The sequence below is a fragment of the Sminthopsis crassicaudata genome, chromosome 6 (assembly GCF_048593235.1).
Source record: "Sminthopsis crassicaudata isolate SCR6 chromosome 6, ASM4859323v1, whole genome shotgun sequence".
In the NCBI taxonomy this organism is placed as follows: Eukaryota; Metazoa; Chordata; class Mammalia; order Dasyuromorphia; family Dasyuridae; genus Sminthopsis; species Sminthopsis crassicaudata.
In genome coordinates, this window is record NC_133622.1 from 246,881,291 (window position 1) to 246,903,999 (window position 22,709).

At 42.6% G+C, this 22,709-nt stretch overlaps 2 protein-coding genes across 26 annotated transcripts in view; both read right to left on the reverse strand.

Moving 5' to 3' along the window:
- Window positions 1-5,823, reverse strand: part of LOC141546738 (vomeronasal type-2 receptor 26-like) — a 79,734-nt gene extending 73,911 nt beyond the window's left edge. For 6 of the 11 annotated variants that reach the window (XM_074274748.1, XM_074274746.1, XM_074274739.1 and 3 more), the window contains exon 1: window positions 5,496-5,823. Coding sequence is in view for 1 of the 11 variants with exons in the window: in XM_074274737.1 (XP_074130838.1) it covers window positions 5,496-5,504 (9 nt within the window). In the remaining 10 variants the exon portion in view is untranslated. The remainder of the gene's footprint in view (window positions 1-5,495) is intronic. The other 5 variants (XM_074274749.1, XM_074274747.1, XM_074274743.1 and 2 more) reach the window with 2 other exon arrangements.
- Window positions 5,824-11,584: 5,761 nt separating this feature from the next.
- LOC141546740 (membrane-spanning 4-domains subfamily A member 6D-like) overlaps window positions 11,585-22,709 on the reverse strand; it is a 276,103-nt gene continuing 264,978 nt past the window's right edge. For all 15 annotated transcript variants that reach the window (XM_074274753.1, XM_074274762.1, XM_074274759.1 and 12 more), the window contains 6 exons: window positions 20,339-20,494; window positions 18,377-18,511; window positions 15,885-15,941; window positions 14,866-15,078; window positions 12,427-12,528; window positions 11,585-12,217 (listed from right to left, as the gene is read on the reverse strand). In XM_074274753.1, coding sequence (XP_074130854.1) covers window positions 12,122-12,217; window positions 12,427-12,528; window positions 14,866-15,078; window positions 15,885-15,941; window positions 18,377-18,511; window positions 20,339-20,494 — 759 coding nt within the window. In that variant the 3' untranslated portion in view covers window positions 11,585-12,121. The remainder of the gene's footprint in view (window positions 12,218-12,426; window positions 12,529-14,865; window positions 15,079-15,884; window positions 15,942-18,376; window positions 18,512-20,338; window positions 20,495-22,709) is intronic.

A 22,709-nucleotide genomic window follows, 5' to 3' on the forward strand; every position in this document is an offset into this window, starting at 1 on the left:
TATCATCACAGGAGGGATCATGCCACAGTGGAAAGAATACTTGAAATCAAAGATTCATCCCAGCTGTGCTACTTCTTAGTCATTTAATCTTGACCTTGTCAGGTTTCCTCTTTCAGCCTCATTTCCTTATCTGAAAAAGAAGGGGACATGGACTAGAAGTGATCTAATGGTGCATTTCCATTCCAAATTCATGCATCTTCCTCCCTCGCTCTGCCCTTCTGTGACCATGACCTTCAGCATGCTGTCACAGTGTATGATACATAGAGGGAAGCTGAGGAAAAGGGTGATCCAATGAAGATTCTGCTGATTCTGCCCAGTGACAGCCCTTTCGGGAATTAGTAGATTGTTCTGCCTGGAAAGGAAAGTGAGAAAGGGCCCATGACCAAGACTGAGGTGGCTGTTTTATCAAAGACTTTCAGGAAAACAAAATCATCATCCCATCCTTAGCTGAGAAATGTCCATTCTAATAAAGCACCATCCCTGGTGATGGGGAAGCTCATTCTTCAAATGTCACAATGTGGCTGGCTTCCTGAGAACGTGGCCTCCTCAGCATCTGAGCGCTGAATCACCAGCCCTTCTTTTCCTGTTTCAGCAGTTGGGACTTCTTGCACAGGGGAGAGAAAGGCATCATGAGGATGAGCTGCAAAGTCAACAGAAGCCATTCCATAAATCTCTGACCGGAAAGCCTGGAGAGTCTGGCCCTGGAGGACAGCTGCAGGGGATGCTGCCCCCAAGCCCAGCTTCTGAACATATACCCTGCTGACCTTTCCTCCCCTTTTCCTCCATAGCTCATCCACTGCTTTTCCCTTTTAGAGCAAATGGAGGACTCTTCCTCTCCTGCCTTTATCCTTACTAGAGATGTTATTCCTGCTTCATCGAGGAGGAGAAGAAAGTTTTTGGTGGTAGGAAAGCAGTCAGCAGCTGTTGAGTATGGACCTGCCAGTTAGCCTCCCAATGGCTCCTGGAAAATAGGCTACAATGTCCAGAGGTGCATGAGATAGAGACACCAGTAACTCAGGAGGGGCTGTATCCCAGAGGAGAAGTTGTGTCTTCCTTGCACACTCTCTCACAAGCTTACAGAGCTTCTTTAATGACCAGTTCAGGCCCTTTGCCAGCATCACACTGGTAAAGTACTTTGGGGCACCAGGCACTTACCCCACTCTGGGGACAAAGGTCTCATGATAGCCAAATCATGAAAGGAAGATGGCGATGGTAAATTCCAAGAAGAGGAAGACCAGCACGAGCCATTTATAGTCTAGACAGACAACAAGAAATATCATTTGGAGAGAGAGAATATTAAAGAAGAAAAGAACAGGAAAGAGTGAGGGGTGAGAAATTTAAGGAAAAGGAAAGAAAGTTACCAAAGTTAGTTAAGGCTAAGGGTAGAAATAAGACAACTAGGTTTCCAGTCTCAGGTTTGGTCCTGCCTGAAAATCTGATATGAAGGAACTTCTTGGACCTCTAGTTTTCCATTTTTTTTTTAAATCCATGAATCAAGGCAAGGGCGGCTATCATGACATAGAGGAAGAGACCTAGCATGTAAGCAGGAAAACCTGGGGTCAATTTCATCCTCAGACACATAATAACCAATCACCCCATTCTCAGTATTCCCAGGGAACTCTCCGAGCCCAGCCATGGCAGAGGAATTGTTGACTGGCATTAGTGCAAGGAGCTTCCTTAGAAATAGTACCATTTCCCCATGTCACCACACATCCCAAATAGAAGTGACTATGTCTGCTCCACATGTTCCCCATGGTCCTATGAGACCTTCCTAAGGATACCACAGGAAAGCCATCAGATAGTGAGTGAAACACTATATTCGAGGTATGTGACTTTAATGGAAAACCCTAGGATTTCCACATTAGACAATGATGTCCTAGAAGAAACAAGCTCAAATCTTAGGAATATCTACACACTCACTCATTCACTCACATACCCAACACATCCAACATGTATCCATGCACAAAATGTGGACATTGGACTGGATGATCTTCAAGGCTCTTCTTTGTTCTAAATCCATGAGCCAAAGTAGTTTTTATGGGAGTGAAATGAGAGAGAGGAAGATGCTGAAGATAAAGTCCATGTTTCTCTATAAACCTTATCCATAAAGTCTTAAGTTACCAGAGAAAAGGTGAACTTTCCAAAAGTTAAAGACTTCCAAGACCAGAATCTATCTGCCCATTCCCAAAGGCCCTCAGAGTCCTTCAGGCAACCATAAGAGAAAGTTATATTCTCAGATAGAGAATGGAGAATTCATGTTCACACCCAGCTCAAGCAACACTCACTATAAAGATGAGAGACCACAGAACAGACCTCAGACTCAGTGGCACAAAGCTGAAAGAAGAATTATGCAATGACAAAACTGCCCAGAGATTATAAAATACAATTTGTGAGATGATCACACTCACAGTGTTCAATCCCAGGCTGCTCTCAAACTGAATAGAGTCAAAAATGTTCAGAGAATCACTTAGTTATGCCATTCTGTTCTCAGAGTTGCCAGATACAGAATTGTGTAAGCCATCGAAAGTAAAATAAGATAAGATTTGGAATTCACAAACTTGGGTGAACTCCAACCCTGAGGGGGCTACTTCCTCCCTGGATAACCACTTCAATCTCCTTTGCATCAATCCAAATCTCAATTTCCTCCATGGAAGGAGTTGGACCAGATGACTCTTCCAAATCAAAACTATGTGAACCTAATAACATGAAGTAGTGAGATGAAAAGCAGAGGTAGGTTTTTTAACAGATTTTTGTTAGTGTTGCTTTTATATTGACTAGATTTCCTTACATTTCTCCTTCTATCACTCCTCCCAAAGAGCTAGGCTTTATTACAGAAAAAGAAAAGAAAGAAGAGGAAAAAAATCAGCAAAACCAACCAATGCAATTTTTAAAAACGCTATGTTTGCAATATTTCACACCTGTGTTACTGACTACTATAGAGGAAATGGAGGGCAATATTGTCTCATGCCTCTTCTCAGATTTGTTATAATTTTGCAATATTCAGCTTTGCTTGGGCTGGGGTAGACTTTGACACAATTGAAAATGAATGTTGCACAATTACAAAGAAGAAGCGTGGATCCCAAGAAAAGACATTCCTAAAATGCTCTTTTGATCACGTCACCCCTCCTACTCAAATAAACGCTAGGGGTTCCCAGTTGCCTTGAAGATCAATTTCAAAATGCTATTTAGCACTCAAAGCCCTTCCTAGCCTGCTTCCTCATCTCTTTCCAGCCTCACACACTTTATTCCCATCACCAGGCTCTGAGTTCCATGAATAAGACATTTCTTATCTCTGGGCATCCTCTCTGGCTGGGCCACCTGCCAGGAATGCTCTTTCTCTTTCTTTCTTCCTTCTGAAGAGTCCCTTTAAGTCCCAGCTAAAATCCTACTTTCTATAGGACGTCTTTTCCAACCCTTCTTAAATGCTTCTTCTCTGTTACTTCCAGTTTATTTCATACAGAGCTTGTTTGTACATCAATGCTTGCATTTTGTCTCCCCCATGAGATTGTGAGCTCCTTGCAAAAGGAACTGTCTTTTTTCTCTTCTTTGCATCTTCAGCACTTAGCAAAATTTCTGCCATATAATAACAAATGCTTATTGACTACCTGATTCATCAACAGAAATGAGAAGAGATAGAAGATCTACAGGTCTGGAACACTGCATATATTTTGAAATATTTTGAATATATATCAATGGGTTTTGCTGATTTTTTTTCTTTTTTCTCTTTTTTTCCCTTTAAAATTGATTATAGGGATGGTTCTTTGGAAGAATGAAGAGGAAAATATGTGAGAAATTTAGATGATATAAAAGATTTCAATTAATTTTTTTTAAATTTTGTTAGCATAGTTAGTGGATACATCATTTTCCTGGATTTGTTTATTGCACTCTATATTTAGTTCATAAGACTCTTTTCTTTTTTTCCAATCATACTTTTTTTATTTCTTATAGCACCGTAGTATTCTGACATTCATTTCCTACAATTTGTTTATCCATTCTCTAAGAAAGAGGCATCTGCTTTATTCTATCATATATATATATATATATATATATATATATATATATATATATATATATATATATTTATATATTTTATTAACCATCATCATCATAATGATGTTTTCAACATTTTGTTGTAAATGGAGTCTTTCTTTGTTGCCAATGACTTCTTTGGAATAAAAGACAGGTAGGGGGAATCTCTGATCAAAAGATATGGACATTTCAGTCACCTTATTTGTATACATTTCCAGAATGGTTGTACCAAGTCACAGCTTCACTAACAATGCATTAGGCTGATTCCTAGAAATTTTCTGCCCTTTTGAGGTGACTTCCCCCTCTCTAATAAATCTTCTCTCAGTGTTGCTGTCGGAAAAAGTGAAGGCTTTTAGCCTACCCACAATTCACTATCCCCCCTTCCTTCTTGGGTAGAATAAAAAAATGGTCACTCATCATATCTTTTGAAGTCCTGTTCTCAGCAACAATGGAAAGGAAGCCAGAAAGGATGAACTGTTAATATGAGGACTATCTTAACCCCTTTTATGTCCCCATCAAGTTTCTTTTTATCCACCTTCCGCCATCTCTGAAAGCAGGTTAACTTGTATTGGGATCATCCAGAAAGTGGACCACTAAACTAGCTAGAGAACCAGTTTGGCTGGAGAATAGGAATGATTCCAAAGCCTCTAATTTCTCAAAACAGAGGGTAAGAGGTAAGAGTGAGTTAAGGAAATTGAAAAGGCTATTCTAGGGGGTCTTCTCTTGCAGAGAGCTCCAGGCAGACCACTATCAGAAAAGGGAAAGTTAGTATAGTCAGAAACTCTTAATCTGAGGTCTGTGAACTTAAAAAAGTGTGTGTGTGTGTGTGTGTGTGTGTATGTGTGTGTGTGTGTAAATATATAGATAGCAATATTTCAATATAATTGCTTTTTTGTAATTGCTTTTTTGTAATCTTATGCATTTTATTTTATAACTTTAAAAATATGATTCCAATTAGTCGTCCAGAGATTCACTCCACAGGAATCTATGTTACTCAAAAGGTCAAGATTTTCTAATTTAGATGGTCAGGAGGTGTGATATAGCTGGATTGTTCTTCATCAAACAGGTAACATTTATAGTAATGTGGAAAACCCTCAGCACAGTGCCTAGTACATAATAAACACTATATAATTGTCAGTTGTTGTTATGATCATTATTATATAGTACTTACTATGTGCCCAGGATGGTGTTAAGCACTTTACAATTATTATCACATTTGATCCTCACAACAATCCTACCAGATAGATGCTGTTATTATTCCCATTTTATAATAGAACTATAAAACCAAGGTATAGACTTGCCAATTAATAAGGCTAAATTTGAACTCAGTTCTTCCTGACTCCAGGCCCAGTGGTCTATCTGCTCGGCTACTTAGCTGCCCCATGATTTTGATTCATGAGGGGAACTCATACAGCAAATAAGTCAGAGTGGCAACTCATTTGGACCTCAGAATCTTAGAGACTTGCCTGGATCATTGAGGGACTTATGAGGCTCCCATAGACAGCTTGAGTCAGAGGCAAGATTTGACTTGGGCTTCCTGATCTCCATCCATGTTGCTTCCCACTATGCCAGGCTAAATGGAGCCACAGATCCAGCAGAGAGCTTGAAATCTCACAGACTGATTGCTTCTGTCATCTCATGATAATGGCACACCCAACTAGATGAAAGGGGAAGGGGTGCTTAATAGATGCTTACTGAATGAATGAATGGATGGATAGATGGATGGATGACTAACTGAATCCATAACTGGAGATGAAATTCCACTGTAACTGAAGAAATATAGATTCTGTATCTAGAACTCCATAGAATTCTGGATCTAGAACTAATGAATTCCTCAGAGCATTTTTTTCCCCTAATCTCAAGGAGTCCCCGCAAGAAATATCAGGAGAACAAGCAAAGGAAATGAGATCCATCCTAACTGGAAGATATCCTTCTAACTCATCACAAACCACATTTTACCTAGAGTTGCAGAAAGAGATTCTGAAGTCTGATTTCCAGTAGGATCCTTCCAGCCTAAGAAAGGCTTAGTCAACAGGACTTGTTGGAAAGGTCTCGGGGGACATCGCTCCCTGTTGCATTTCCCGGGTTCAATGAACAGTCACATGCAGAGTTCTTAACTAGGAGTAGAGAGAAAGCTTCCCAATGCATGTGTTACTGAAATCAAATAGTCCTTAAAAGGGGAAGTTGGGCAGGTGCTTCCGAATTGAAAGAAGATGAAGAGGAACATTCAAGTTAAACTGTTCACTTGAAAATATGTGTGTGTGCTTGTGTGTAGTGGAAGGGTGGGTTGTCTGAGTATGTGGGTGGGGTGCTAGGATTGGAGAAAGAGCAGGGAGATTCATCTTGTATTGCACAGAAGGGATAGTCAAGGATCAAGTAGAAATTGGGCAATTTTCAGAATGAAACACCCCCACATAATGGACTTCTATGATGGACTTCCCAAAGACCAGCAAAGCATGCTGTGGGTTTGTGCTACTGGGCACAAACACACAAGCTTGTTGAACTATTCCTGTGATAGCCAATTGTTGCAAAACAAATACAATACAATGGGCTTGATTCTTCCCCAGAAGGAAGAAGGAATATGAGGATAAAAACAAGAATGGGAAAAGAGTCACTGAAGACCCAGAAATCAAACGGGACTTTGACTATTGCTAGAATCATCCTCCACTATCTCATTCCTGAGTCATACATTCAATGATCCCACATGGACCATCCCAATACCTGTCCAAGAGAGCTATTAAGCTTCATGGGGACAAAGTGAGATTGAGAAAAGTGTGAGGACTGCTTGTATGAAATGAAAATAGATTCTGAGTCAGGGAATGTTTTCAACAAAGGACTCTTCAAAAGTATACAGTAACTAACTTTAAAAACAAAGTCTGGCATTAAGGGTGATACTATAAGCAAATTAGTAAAGCAAGAGTTTGTCTACCTGTCAGATCTGTAGAGAAAGGAGGAATTTGTGGTCAAAGAGCTAGAAAACATTGTGAAATGCAAACTAGATAACTTTGATTACACTAAATTAAAAAGGTTTTTCATAAACAAAACTAATTCAGGGAAGAATAGAAGGGAAGCAGATAACTGGGAAACAATTTTTACAATGTTTCTGATAAAGGCCTCCTTTCTAAAATATATGAGAACTGAGTGAAATTTATAGGAATACAAGTCATTCTCTAATTGATAAAAGGTCAAAGGATATGGACAGACAATTTTCAGCTAAAGAGATTAAAGCCATTTCTAGTCATATGAAAAAATGCTTTAAATCATTATTGATTATGGAAATGCAAATTAAGACAACTCTGTGATACCATTACCTACCTCTCAAACTGGCTAAGTTGACAGGAAAAGATAATGATAAATATTGGAGGGGATATGGGAAAACTGGGGCACTACCACATTGTTGGTGGAGTTGTGAACTGATCCACCCATTCTGGAGAGCAATTTGGAACTATAATCAAAGGTCTATTGAACTACATATCCTTTGATCTACTATGTGTCACTAATGAGTCTGAATAGCAAAGGGATCACAAAGAAGGTAAAAGGATCCACGTGTGCAAAAGTGTTTGTAGCAGCTCTTTTTTCATGGCAAGGAATTGGAAATTGAGTAGACGCCCATCGGTTGGGAAATGGCTAAAGAAGTTACAATATAATAAATGGAATGGAATGTTTTTGTTCTATGAGAAATCATGAGCAGGATGATTTCAGAGAAGCCTGGAAAGACTTATATGATAAATATAGAAGTATGTTTAAGAGGATTGCACAAGATTTGACAAGTAAATTATGTAGAGTCCACTAATTTGTTTGTGAGATGACCCTTTTTTGTCTCTTGGTATAAAACGTGAAATATTAATCTATACCTAATTCCTGCTATACTGTTTTCCAGTTTTCCCAGAAGTTTTTATCAGAGTTTTTGCCTTAGCAACTTAGAAATGACTATGGGCATTTATTACAGTGTATTGTATATACTTAATCCATTCCACTGATGCACCACTCTACAATTTGTTTATCCATTCTCTAAAAAATGAGTGGAAGCCAATACCAAATTGTTTTAATAATTATGACTTTAAAAAACAGATTGAAATCTGATACAATTAGACCATCTTCCTTCACATTTTCTTTTCATTAATTCCCTTGACATCTTGACATTTTGTTCTTCCAGATGAATTTTGTTAGTATTTTTTCTAGCTCTATAAAAATTGGTTTTTGATGGTTTCATTGGTATTGTGTTGACTGAGTAGATTAATTTATGTAGAATTGTCTTTTTTGTGTTGGCTCTGCCTGCCCATGAACAATTAATATTTTTCTGACTTAATTTATATGAAAAATATTTTGTAATTGTGTATGTTTGTCTTGGCACACAGACTCCCAAGTGTCTTATATGTTCATCTCATGATTTCTAATCATTTGACTACCATGCTATCTCTCACTCCATACTGTAGGTACACAATAAGTGCTCACAGGTACTTCTGACTGCAAGGAAACCCCATCTTCAAGTGAACCCCACCTCCAGCCCTGTTCTGGCTCTCTCTATCCTATAACTCATGCTAGATCACTAATATAACCTATGTCATCAATAGCCAAGGCCAAGAGGAATCTTTTTGAATACCACAGATTTAGGAGATATTAGCATTTTCCAGGTGTAAGCTCTGTTTCCTGAGCAGGATCTTAGTTTGGCTCAGTTCTAGGAACTTGAAAAGACAAGAAATTCCAAAGGATGTCTCTTACTTCCAAAAGATGCTTCAGCCCCCTTTCATTGTTGTGAGAAATCTGCCCTTGCTGATAATTCAGCCTCTACCCATCCTGCCCATCCAGCAGCACAGCAACCTTACCCAAAAGTCAAAATCCCTGCACTGAATCATTGGAGGGATCTCAGTGGCCACCTCATCTAAAATGTAACTGAGCAAAAATCCTTTTTACAAGATGCCCTTCTCTTTCATCAATAGCATAATGTAGTGGGGATGGTCCTGCCTGCAGAGAAAGGACCCTAGTTCCGATCCAAGCTCTCTCCTTTCCTGTCTGTGTGATCTTTGGGCAGGTTCCTTCTTTCCACTTCAATTTCCTCAAATATGAAATGGGGTGGAGAAGGAAGGGTTTGAAGGGTCCTTATGTCTCTCACTATGTGATTTTATGGCCTTGGAGGGACACATAATTCATCACTTCCCCAGACAGCCCATTCTCCTTTGGTTCCCCCCAAAATCTAAAAGTTTGGCATCTCCACAACCAACATGATTGCTCGTGTTCCTACCTTCTGCACTCAGAAAGAAGAAATCAAATGATCCTCACGCCCCCAACTCCAATACCCCATCACTCATGCCCTAGAAACACTGAAATGCTACTCTCTCCCTCAGAGCATCCCCTGAGCTCTGAGATACCTCCGGGTTCCACAGTTTCCCCAGTAACAGCTGGAGTATTTACCTGTTCTCTCCACCAATCTGGTCAGCAATTCTCTGGCTGCTCAGTCAGCTCCCTCTCTCACATCTATCACATCACTCTATGCAGCCACCTCCTGTCACCCTATCCCACAGTCATGTTCTCTCTGATCACAAAGTTTGCTGAGTTCAGGAAAGAAAGGGTCTCTGAGCAGTGCAGACATTTTCTTCACCCCAGAGCTTTAAGAACTTAGCTTAAGGTGGTGGTCACTATTATAAAACTGCCCAGATAAAGGACAGAATGCTTTACACTGGGGCAGAATAGCTGACCATCTTTGGGGGAGGGATGTAATTTCCCAAGAAACAGTGAGAATTGATTTGGTTTTAAATTTCCATTCTCCTCCTTGTTCTCACAGCCCTCCTCAGCAGTACAAATTTTATCAGTCCCATTTTATACAGAGAGACAGGTGTAGGGTGGTGAGGTCACTCGGCCAGGACCACACAGTATGACAGAGGTGAGACAGAGAGTTTTTCCTCTTTCCAGTTCCAATATTGCAGCATGTCCCATGCTGCCTCCCATGTATTCAGATATCAGCAGTCCTGCTATTGCAATTCAAGACACGGTTTTCTTCCTCTTAAAAGTTTATTTCAGCATTTGGCATGGGCAGTGAGCTCTTTCCAGTTCCCTATAATGTTATGGCATTTCCTCTATTGATCATCTCCTGTTTATCCTGTCTCTAGCTTCTTTGTATACTGCTGTTTGCACATGGTCTCCCCGTTAGCCTATGAGCTTTCCTTTGTTTGCCCAGCCCTTGGCACAGCATCCAGGAGTCACTTAATACTATCTGTGCTCTGAAAGCATTAATTACAGCTCATACTATGCTTACATTCTCTCTGGGGCATCTTTTCTAGAATAGGCAGAATGAGATATCTGCTTGGTCTGCTTTCCATCAGAACTCTGGGATTTTATCCACCTCAGCCAAGATGTCAAGAAGGGAGATTTGTGCCCTAAATGGGTTTTTCCCCTCCTTCCCTCCCTCCTCCTTCCCTCCCTCCCTCTCTCTCCCTCCCTCTCTCTCCCTCCCTCCCTCCCTCCCTCTCTCTCTCTCTCCCTCTCTCTCTCTCTCCCTCCCTCCCTCTCTCTCTCTCCCTCTCTCCCTCTCTCTCCCTCCCTCCCTCTCTCTCTCTCTCTCTCCCTCCCTCCCTCTCCCTCCCTCCCTCCCCTCTCTCTCTCTCTCTCTCTCTCTCTCTCTCTCTCTCTCTCTCTCTCTCTCTCTCTCTCTCTCTCTCTCTCTCTCTCCCCCTCCCTTCCTCCCTTATTCCCCCCCCCTCTCTCTCTCTCTCCCCCCCCCGTGTTTCTATTTCTCTGTGTGTGTATCAGTATTTCTCCCTCTTTCTTTCCCTTCCTCTCTGTCTCTTTCTATCTCTATCTCTTGCTCATTCTCTCTTTTTAAATTATCTTGTTCTTATTTGTCCCTTTGTATACTATATCCTTTTGTGGAAAGTAAGTTCCATGAGGATGGAGACATTTTACTTGTGTGCTTTGCCTCCTAAGCACCCCCTAGCACAACCACAGCGCAGAGAAGGGACCCTCAATGTTTACAGAGCAGAGAGAAGTTCTCACCTCTCTCCCTTCCTTCTGTCTGTTTCAGTTTTATCTCATCCCCACTCATCTTTTTCTACTTCTCCTGACTTCCTTCCATTTTCTGGCCGACTTCTTCCTCTCCCTCTTGTCCTTGTCCTGCTAGCTAACAGAACTTTTCACAGGAAACAAGGTCTAATCCCACTCTGACATCACTTTGCAGGAATCAAAACCTTCCCAGTGCTGAGGAGTGAGGTGGGAGGATCAAGACCACAGGGAGGCCATAAATATCAGCCTTTGGAGAAACAGTCACCCCTGGAACAGTCAGAACATCCATGAGCAGGATATACTCAGGTTAGAGACAGCACAAGAAACGAGGGAGGAACAACGGGGTAAGACAGCGAAGGACCCTTTTGCAAACTTATTACTTGGGGAGGGCTATAAAGGAAAACTTAGATTCTGTTCTTATTTTGAAGTCAGGAAGGATGTGCCTCTTTCTCTTCTACTGATATTCTCTAGCCCCTGTTTTTTCTGAACCTGATTTCCAAGCACTTTCCTATCATCTCTGCCTCTGGGGCTTCCTATTCCTTTAAAAACACACTTGAAAAGCAATTTAAATAAGAATTTATTAGTAAGCAAACTGCAGTGGCATTTCCTTGATTGAACTCGAAGCCTCCTGTGCTTTGCTCCTAGAGAAGTGAAGGGAATGGGGGAAACATCTCAGCTCTGGCAAGAGCCTGGGGCTCAGCTCTCCAGCCCAAGCAAAGAGCAGCAAAAGGCAGACGTGAGAGAGAAATAATAGGACTCCATTTGAGCAGAAGAAGCCGCAGCATCTCCCCCCTACACCCCGTATGGCCATCCACTGCCTCATGATAACAGCAGGGAAGGGGAGGCTGGGGGCAGCTTACAAGATGCTCCACAGAGATACTGTCTCTTGGTAACCCTGCATGAGGATGAAGCAAGGACAACCATGTGGATGATGACCCGTGTGGAAGAAAGAAATTGACTTTAAGACCAGAAACAAACATTTTCTGCTTCTTCATCAGAGTCAGACTTTGCAGGACCTTGAATCACAGTTCTGTTGGGCAGTGACTCTCACATGATAGTGACCTCCAAAGCCCCAGCAGAAAACCCTCGGGATCTTCTAGGCAGAGGCCCCAAACTCTTCATAGGCAGGGTTAGAAAGAGATGCCTTTAAGTTGGAAGCAATGTGGCGACCACGTGATAGGAACAGAACAGCCTAGAAAACAGCCAAAAGGAACCCGGTCAGCTTGGCCCCTACTCGCCGGGCTCCTGACCCGATAGCCAGATTGGGCCAGGAAGGCCTTTCCCACTGGAGCTGCCCCTGCCCATATCTACAGGGGCCCACGATACATCTCCCGCCCAGCACCCGTCATCATCGGCCTCCCCCTGACAACCCAAGCCTGGCTGTGGCCCTGAGGCACTCACCCCATTGGACTCCACCAACAGCTTCCTCCAGTCAAAGAAAGTCATAAACAGAGCGATGCTTAACTCCAGGCCGGTAAAGATGAGCAGCACAGACAGAGTCCCCTGCAAACATGGAAAGTAGGGTCTGGGACCGGAGCCAGTCACAGACCAGCTGGGTCCCTCTGGGCAATGGTGCTGGGAGGCAGAAGGCACAGGGAATTCTAAAAGAAAGCAGCTTCCTCTTCCCCCAAGGAGCCGGGACTTCCAGGGAGCAAAGCAGAGACATCCCAGGGCTGGGTTCCCTTATCTTCCACTCATTTTCCATCGGCCTGTCACACAGCCAAGGCATTAGGTTATTCATAATCGTATTTGCTGCCCAAATGGGCACAGACTTGGAACCATGGTCCCCATGGAGACAGGCACTATATGCCGACCATTTCCCAGTTAGCTTTGGGGCCCAAATGGTTTCTCCTGCTTGTCTATACTGGTAAACCAATAAAAGAATATATAGAAGAGGATCCTTTCCCCAGCTCTGTGGAATATTCACAAAAGGCCTAGAATGTAATCCCAAGTGTTAATGAAATATTAAATATCCTATACAAGATGCATCTGAAAACTGAACTTTTTTTGAAAGGAATTATCTCTACTGGCAGAGAAAACGAATTAACCATGTCCAAGGGAAATGTAAAAGCTAAATCCTAGGGGAGCTTAAGGCTGCTGAGGCTTGGAATAGTTGTGTACGGAGGCTGACAAACAGTGGAGGACGAGATTTTTCTATCTTCTCCCTCCCACCCTCATCTATAATTGAGGCATCTAGCATCAGATGCTGGGGAGATATCCAAGCCCTAGGTTGTACCTCCCTAAGGTACATGATGAGAAGTCACTACCAATGGATTACTCCTAGATCCTAAGGGAGACGCCCACATCGGGAGGCCCAACCTCTCCATCTGAGAAGATGGAACACCACTGGGCAATGACCTAGAGAAATATTACAAGAATAAAACGGATTTCAAATGGCTGTCACTGTCAATCTTGGAAAGGCATTGGTAAACTGAGGTGGTGTGTGATTAGGTATTGGCTTCGGGACCTGGAAGTACTTCTAGGGACTGCTTGAGAGCAGAAAGCTAAGTGCTCTCTCAGGAACTGCAGGGACCCTTCCAAAAATTGAAGAGCCAAGCCTGCAGGTGCAACCAATGGATTTTTGGAATCATGGTCAGACTTGGGGGCGAGATGACATCAATAGGGTTTGATTAGCCCCATTCTGGTCTTTGAACTGTGGAATCCGAGTACCACAAGACAATCAGACTAGGATTTTCCTGTCTCTTCCTCATCCTTTTGTTTTTGTTTAGTTTTATTTATCTAGTCACTGTATTGGGTAGCTATCTGAGGTAAAGGGGAGAGTTGTGGGCTGGAGCCAGGAAGACTCATCTTCAGGAGATCAAATCAGGCCTCTGACACTTAGTAGCTGAGTGACCCCAGGCAAGTCATTTCACTCTGCCTCAGTTTCCTCATCTGTAAAATGAGCTGGGGAAGGAAAGGGCAAAAACTTCAGTATCTCTGACAAGAAAACCTCAAATGGGGTCGCAGTCAGCCGTGATCGAACAATAAAAATCACAGTAAATGTTCCCCTTATCACACAATTCCGCTGATTGGCAGCTGGGCCAAATAACTGATGGCTCTTATATCTGGACTAGGCCAGTAGGTTCAAATCCTGCCTGTGATCTTTAATAGCTCATGGCCCAAGGGCAAGTGGATTAACTCCCGGAGCTTTAGTTTTCTTTTTTCTTGTAGCTCAGTTCTGTGCCACCCTCAATGACCCCATTTGGAGTTTTCTCAGCAAAATCACTGGAGAGGTTGACCATTTCCTTCTCCAGCTCATTTTACAAATAGGGAAACTGGGGCAACTAAGGTGAAGAAATCTGCCCAGGATTACACAGCTAGTCAGTATCTGAGACCAGATTTGAACAGAAGGCCCAAGACTATATCCACTGCTCCAACTGTTAGATGGGGAGAATCTCATGTGTTTCTTAGGGAAGACTAGAAAGCGCTGGGTAAACTGAAGGAGGATGTAATTAAGGTTTGTTGATCAACAGTTTCATTCTTGGGAAAAAAATCAAGGCTTTGCCAGTTCAGAACAGGATCATATTGTCTTCAAGAATTTCTGGGGACTCTGAGGGACTTGAGTGACTCTGTCCTCTCCCCACCTCCCCTCCTGCCCCCAGTGTCTGGCTCCTCCACCCCTGGCACAGCGCCTGGCAAGCAGGAGATACTCAGTCTGGCCTATCCCACCAGACTGCTTCTCCAGAGAATGGCTCTTTTCATAATTAGGTTTCCCAGCTCCAGGGCACTCTCTCCTCCCTTTTCACAAACACTTTTCTACCCAGAATCCAAGAGACCAGGGCCCTGCCCAGCACCGAGAGCACTCTCTGACACTTTGACACTGAGTCTGAAAATGCTTACAGTGAGAGCAGAGTTGGCCATGTAGCAAGCCCAGGAATTGAAGTCATAAAAGTCATAACTGTGGACATAATCCTCGTCCTGTTTTTCTTGGTGGGTTGAGTGAAGACACTGAGATAAATCTTCATGGAGCTCAGGCAGGATGGCAGAGAGCAAGATGAGGCCAGCTGTGGCCTCAATGGCACTGATCACGTTGGCAGCCAGGCTGAAGCGGCTCTGAAAGACAAGGCCCTGATTTACCCACGGGGAGCCCGGGAGCCTGTGGGGCTCAGGGAGGAGGGCAAGGAACAAGGGAGACCCTCAGGAGTCCCCCCTCTCACCTTGAAGACAAAAGGGAGGGGGAAATTCTATGTCCCATGTGGTCAGGACTCAATTGGGGGCTCCAAATACTGCACTTTCTGCTGCTGCCTCTGAGAGACAACGAGCTCCCAAAGTCTCTTTCCTTTACTGGACCATTGTCAGCAAACAATTCTCATATTCTCTCTCTCTCTCTCTCTCTCTCTCTCTGTCTCTCTCTCTCTCTCTCTCTCTCTCTCTCTCTCTCTCTCTCTGTCTCTCTGTCTCTCTCTCTCTCTCTCTCTCTCTCTCTCTCTCTCTCTCTCTCTCTCTCTCTGTTTCTCTCTCTCTTTGTTTCTCTTCTCTCTCACTATGTTTCTCTCTTTCTGTTTCTCTGTTGGTCTCTGTCATTCTCTGTCTCTGATTCTGTCTCTGTCTCTGTCTCCGTGTGTCTCTCTCTTCCTCCTCCTCCTCCTTTTTCTCCTCCTCCATCTGCAATCAGGCATGACCCTTTTTATGCCCATGTCTTCAGGCTCAATGGCTTCAAATTCCCATAGAAACAGACTGACTGTGAAAACCACAAATTAACATCATCTCATTGTGTTGTATCTCTAATTATCTCGGGGTACATTTCCAGTTAAACTTTAATCTGATTCAAGTAGTGCTCACGGGCCAACAATGAGGCTGATAGGATGAGGTGGCTAGCTTTCCAGCTTGCCAAGGCCTCAGATATCTATGGCACTCACCAGAGATTTTGTCTTTTTCCTCTCTGATGCTATAGAGAGTGATCCAGAAATGATAAACTGTAAAGGAGAAAGGGGAAAGGTCAATCCTAAGGTCATAAAGAGACCCAGCTCCCACAGGGGCCACTTAGCCAGCAGATGTCCCCCTATTCATTAAGGAAAGACTCCGAGAGCCCTGGGCCAGGCATGGGACACACTCAGAGGTCAGACTTGGGCTGACTTAGGAGAGAAAGGGTCCGTCCTAGTGACCAGAAGAGGTTTGAGGGGAAGACCTGGATTGTGTCCAAGGGTCAGAAAATGGACAATGGAAGAGGGGGCTTTGTCTGGGATTTAAGAAAGTAAAACCAGGAGGAAGGGTGGGGTGAATAGCAAAGAGTGGGAAGAATGTGTGAGCACTGCAGGGAGCCCTCACAAGACACAACAAGAAGGACCTGAGCAAGACCATGAAGCTATGGGAGAACAGGAGGCCAGAATGAAGTGGGGAACTTGGGTCCTCATCAACCCATACTGAGACCATAGTCTCCCAGCTGTTTCTAGTCTGAGGCCTCAGCAAAACTCCCTTCCCCAAACAGCCTAAACCTCCTAAAGTACAGGGCTGATCAAGGTTAATCTTTTTGTTCACACACTTTGAATGGCTCCCTATTACTCTGAGAGCAGCACTTCTTGATGCTTCTGGGACACGGGCCTCTGAGGCAATGTCTACTGAAAATGAAGGAGCCCTGCTTCCTGTTATGCTTTTTAAATATATGGAAGGATTATAAAGGAAGCTGATTTGTGAAATGCAAATATCAAGATCATTAGAAAGCAAGTTCCTAAGCTTTAGTTTAATAATCCTTGCCCTGTGCACACTTCTTCTCCTCCTGACCCACTTAAAGATGCCAAGCTACCTTTCCAGCCTCATTCACCTTCCTTTGAGGCAACATGGGCTCAGTAGAAAGTGTGCCGAGTTCAAAGTTTAAAACTCAAATTCTGACACTACCCGCTACTACTATATCATTTGGAGCAAACCTTAACCACTTGAAGCCTCAGTTTCTTCATTTGTCAAATGAGAGGTGGTCTGGCTTAGGGACTCAGTCATGATCCATCCCCAGGGGCACCAGTCCCAAATCTGTGACATTCTCTCTGCTCATGCCCTATTGCAGCCAAGCTGAGCTTTCCGTGGCTGCCCAATCTTTCCTCCCTTCCATTTTAGAAATGCCCTCCCATCACGGCAGTCAAATGAAATCCTTCCTTCAAAGTCCAGCTTTCATGTCACCTGCTCCCTGACCCCCACAGCAGGAAGGGATCGCCCCCAGCCATCCGCTCCTGTGACCTGGGTCACACTTACTTATGCAGGTGCCACATTCCCTCAGAAGCCCCTTGGGAAGCTTGGGAAGCTCTCTGGGTAGAAAGAATGCCCTGTTTGTCATCTTCCCGTTCCTAACATCTAGCCCAGGGCCCTGCCCACAAGAGGTACGGCATGAATACATGTTGGACAAAAACGAGTCAAGAGAGAACAAGAAATGAATGGTAGGTGGCAAAATCAGGAAGCCCTGATGATCGTGCTGGAAGACTGATTTAATTAAGGGCCAATAGGGAGCCATTTATGGTAAGCAATAGTAGCAGGGTATGGATAAAATAACAGAAATAATAATTATTATTATTATTATTATACATACTTTATACACAATTGTATTTTTATTTATTTACTATAATTTTATAATACAATAATAATTATTATTACTATACAACATTAATAATAATAAATATTCTAATAACAATGCAGCCTAAGCCATTGAAAGGAGGTTATACAAGTACAGATGTAAGACCCAAGGCAGAAATGAAAGCTTTATTGACGGCTGGGTAGTACAGTGAATAGAGAGCAAGGCTTAGAATCGGGAATATTCATCTTTTGAGCCTCATTCACTTATTAGATGTATGATCCTGTCTACCTTAGTTTCCTCATCTATAAATAAGTAAGAGAAGGAAATGGCAAACCATTCCAATATTTCTGGCAAGAAAACTCCAAATGGGATCATAAAGAGTAAAACATGATTAAAATAACTCACCAACAAAGAGAAATGAATAAACCTGAACATCAAAATGCAGAAAGAAACTTGGTAGCAAAAATGAGCAGATTTTCTAGACCTGACATGGCTCCTTTCTGTCTTAAACAATTTTAAAAATAAAATATACCTTCTTAATGAGTGGAGGGAAAAGTGGAAAGAAGGAGAGAATTTGGAACCGAAACGTAAATAAAACTGAATTTTTAAAAAGTTCTATTAATTAGCTTTCTTGGTTACCTTCTGCCAGATGTTCCTTCCCCCAGCCCCTAGCTTGTATCCTTCACCCAAGTGGTAGAATAAAGAAGCCATCTCCCCCAGGATCACCAGCGCTTCCTGTTATTAGTACAAAGAATGAGCCTAAACTTCGCAGCTCCTCTTTCAAACAGGCCTTCTGCAGGTTGGACAGGTCTTTTCCTGCCTTATCTTCCTCCTGTATGAGTCACTACTTACCGTTATACCACCTATAAATGGGTACCCAGACTTGACAACTTTGTAAGAGGAAGACTTGAAGTAGGATTCATCATATATGCATGCCAAAATGATCCCCACACTCAAAATCATCAGCCCCATTAAGATCTGGATGGTCTGAACAAAAAGAAAAAGAAATGGGAGGTTTTAGAACAGATTCATTCCTCTTTCCAAGGAACAGGGAAAAAAGCCCTGCAATCTCAAAAAAGTGACTCTAATGTCTAGATTTGGGGATCTTAATCTAGGATCAGTGATTTTTTAATTATTATGATTTAAATGATATTATCAAATATTTTTTCCTTTATAACTCTATATATTTTGTTAGGAATCAGAAAACAGGATTCTGAGAATCCTTCAGGCAGAGTCAGCCTAACACAGGGGACCCAAGATACTTTTGGCTTCTCAATGACTCACCTGAAACTGCTCTGTTAACAACCCTGGCACTCATTCAGCAGACACAGCCGACTTTCTACAGAACCTTCAGTGTGTCTGCTGCCTGAAAGCAGTTAACCAAATCGGTTTGCCCAAATACCTTTCCTGAGTGGATGGGACAAAAACAGCCAAGTCACAGAGAGTCTTTGTGGCTATCTAGTTCGATTTATGTCTCAGTGAAAACAAAAAGTTCCTCGTGACACTTATTTGACAAATCGTTGTTCAATATTTATCTATAGATTTCCCCCGGCAGTTCATTCTGATTTGGGACAAGGTCATTGACTTCCAACAAATCCTGCTTAAATTGGTTCCTTTGCTGCTTCTCCCCATAGTTCCAAGGTATGCTCTGTAAGGCCAAGGCAAACAAGTCTAACCCTCTCTTCCACAGCCTTTTAGATACTTGCTGATAGCTATTATAACTTCATCAGATTTTCTGTTCTTAAGGAATTTTGCAATACTATTTCTTTCAACTGTTTCTAGCTTCCATTTTATCAGCGTCCTTCAGAAAATGTGTCACTCTGAATTGACCACAAAACTCTAGATACATTCTGACTAAGGCAGAAAACAGGGCTGACATCCAGAGGTGTGCTAGTCAATGTTTAACAACTAGTATTCTAGAAGAAAAAATAAATGTAAGATATTAGAAGTTTAATTGACTTTATTAACTAACATTTTCTCTCTACTTTTCTAAATCTAGTTAGTCAACAGTACAAAAATACTACAATCTCCATTTGTAGTACTTGCTAAGATCCTAGGTGGAAATTCTCACACTGAAAATATAACAATCAGCTCCCACAGGCCATCAGAGCTGATTCCAGCACATCCCTCCTTCTGGCTCCTCATGACTAGATATTGTTTATTAAGGAACCTTAGCTTCCTGGACTCCAAGATTATGTTTCTCTGGTACTCGGTCCTGGTCAGGCCACATGTGGGATCTTGGGCTTGGCTCCAGAGGCCATACATCCGAGGTCATGGCTCTTGGGAACCAAGGTGGCTTGATCTCTGCCTAGTTCAGCTACTTTCCCACATGAAGGAGATACCCAAGAGAAAGGGGAAAACCAATTGTGTGTTCCTACTCCTGGCCCCAAAACAGTCAGAGATGAGATGTGCCTCCCTTCTGTTTTCTAGGCTGCTGAGGTCTCCAATTGTGTTTCCTGATGATAGGATCAGGAAGGTCAGTATGAACTAAGCATTCTTACACAACCAGAGGATGAGCTAGTGGGGAAGGAAAGGTTGTGTAATTTTTCTTCAATTTCTTCCTCTGTTGGGGACCTGGATGAGGAAGTTTGGGCCTTTCTCTGAACTATTACTCTAACCTCCACAAAGCTGCCATAATTTTCAGTTCCCTGGGCCTGCAAAGCACAAGCTAGTCCCAGGAAAAAAATCTCTGCTCCCCTCTCCCCTTATGTCAATTCTTCCAGTGGTTACTAGCTTCTAAGCCCAAAGAAGAACTGAAACCTTGAGATGTGGCTGGTTTCCCTCAGGCTCCTATTTGAAAGAAGGGGGACTCACCCCGAGAGCTTTGGACTCCTCCTTAAGCCCTTTCTTCAGGTTGCTGTTTGATGAAGAGGAAGGGCCAGGTTGTTGTGTCTGAGGGATGCTGATTCCATTGGGAGTCAGAATCATGAACATGCCAGAGGGCACGGGTTGGGATGTCATGATGTCGTACTGGAAGAGACAGTAAGATGTGTTGAGACTGTTAGATGATTCTCAAAGGCTCAGGCTTGCCATCTGGCATTCTCCCAGTGGAATCTGGGGGAACATGACATTTGGAGGGGGAAGAAGAATTTAAATCAAGACATCACTGAATCAATCTAAACACTGAGTGGGTACTGGATGGAGTAGCCCTACTATAGGTAGTAATGATAGTTCATGGACTGAAATTCTGCCTGTGATGCTGACTAGCTGTGGGACCATGAGGGTGGAGGGGGACCCTACTTTCTCTCAATCTCAATTTCCTCATCTGCTAAATGGCGATAATAATGCATGACCTATACACAGGGTTGGGGATGAGAAAATAAATTTGTAAATCTTGAAAAAAGGTAAAAATATAAATTACTATGTCAGACTAGAGGACAGGAGAAAAAGAAGAAATGGTGATTAATATCATTATTTATTAACAAGACTTCCTAGAACTTATATAGAGCTTTAAAGCTTGAAAAGCACTTGAAAAATGTTTTTGATCCTCATAAATGACACTAACCTGTAAGCACTATTATTATTTACACACTACAGATGGGGAAATTGAAAAAGAGAGAAAGGGTAAGGGATTTGCCCAGGTTGACCAGCTAATAAGTGTCTGAGGTCAGATTTGAACTAATCAACTATATCACCTAGGTACCTAATAAGAATAAATGATAAGGATGTCATCATTGTAATTAATAACTGATAAAATGATAAATAATTGTTATATTATTGAATTTCTTTAAGATTTCAGATGTCCCATGATTTTGTCAGTGGGAGTATTCCCTCTAATAGAAATCTCGCCCTTTTTCCCTCCTCTGAAAACATTTCCTCTAAGCACTGATCTTGTAATGACTTGATAAGAGCATTTGCATCAGGGGAGGGCCTTAGACATAACTGAGTCCAACCACCCCATTTTACACAAGACGAAAATAGAAAAAGGCTATTGTGACATGATACCACAGCTAGTTACTGCAGAGCCTTAGGGCAGCTAGGTGGTATAGGTTAGAGCACTGGCCCTGAAGTCAGGAGAACCTGACTTCAAATGTGACCTCAGACACTTCCTAGCTCTAGGACTCTGGGCAAGTCACTTAATCCTGTCTGCCTCCGTTTCCTCATCTGTAAAATGAGCTGGAGAAGGAAAGAGTGAAGCACTCCAGTATCATTGACAAGAAAATCCCCAATGGGATCATGAAGAGTCAGACATGACTAAAATATAACCTCTTCTCCATCTGCATTCAACTTTGCCCTGAGCATATTGTTTATTCCCTTGGGTGTCTCCCATACAGCATATGACTCCAGAACCATGGAAATTGTTTGGTTTTCACTTTGGGGTCCCCAGAGTCTAGCACAGCTAGACAGAAACACTATAAGTGCTTGGTGACTGCTTATTGAATTGAATTGTCTCAAATCTCTTTCAATACATGTATGCAAAGAACCCAAAACCGCACATCTGGAGGGGACCCCAGATACCACCGAGTCCAAGCTATCCTCAAAGAGAATCCCTCTATATAACTTTCTGAACAAGCTATATATCATCCTGCCTGAATACTCTGAGTAAGATGAATTCACTGCCTCCCCAGCCCATTCCACTTTTGTTTCTCTTGAAACATCAGGGGTATTTCTATTCCTCATGTCAAATCAAAATCCGGACTTCTCCAATTGCCATTCACCCATCCTGGTTATGTCCTCTGGAGCCTACAAGAGGTTAAGCCAGACATAAATCCCAACTTCTCAGCTGAGACTCTGCGCCTAATTCACTGAGAAGCTAGAAGTTTTCAATGTGAACTCCCTCTTCTCTTCATCCCCCAGACATCATCTCTTATTCTTTCAGACAAAGACTAGCCCTTCTCCTTGTCCAGGACCACCTCTCTTCATGTGTCTTGATTCTTCTTCCCGTCTTCCCCAGTAGATTGCGTCCTTAATCCTGCCCCTTCTCTCTTGAATCTCCAATGTTGCCCTCTATATCAATCATGGCAAGCATCTGAAGATTTGCAAAGCACTTTACAAATATTGATGTCATTTGATATATGATATAATCACAATGACCCTGGAAGATCAGTAATATTATCATTCCCATTTTGCACATAAGGGAAGTGAGGCAGACAGAGGATGTGACCTGGTTACAGTCTCACAGATAGTATGTTGGAAGCAGTTTGCCAATCATGTCGTCTTGCTCCCAGAACCTCCAGGTTCTATC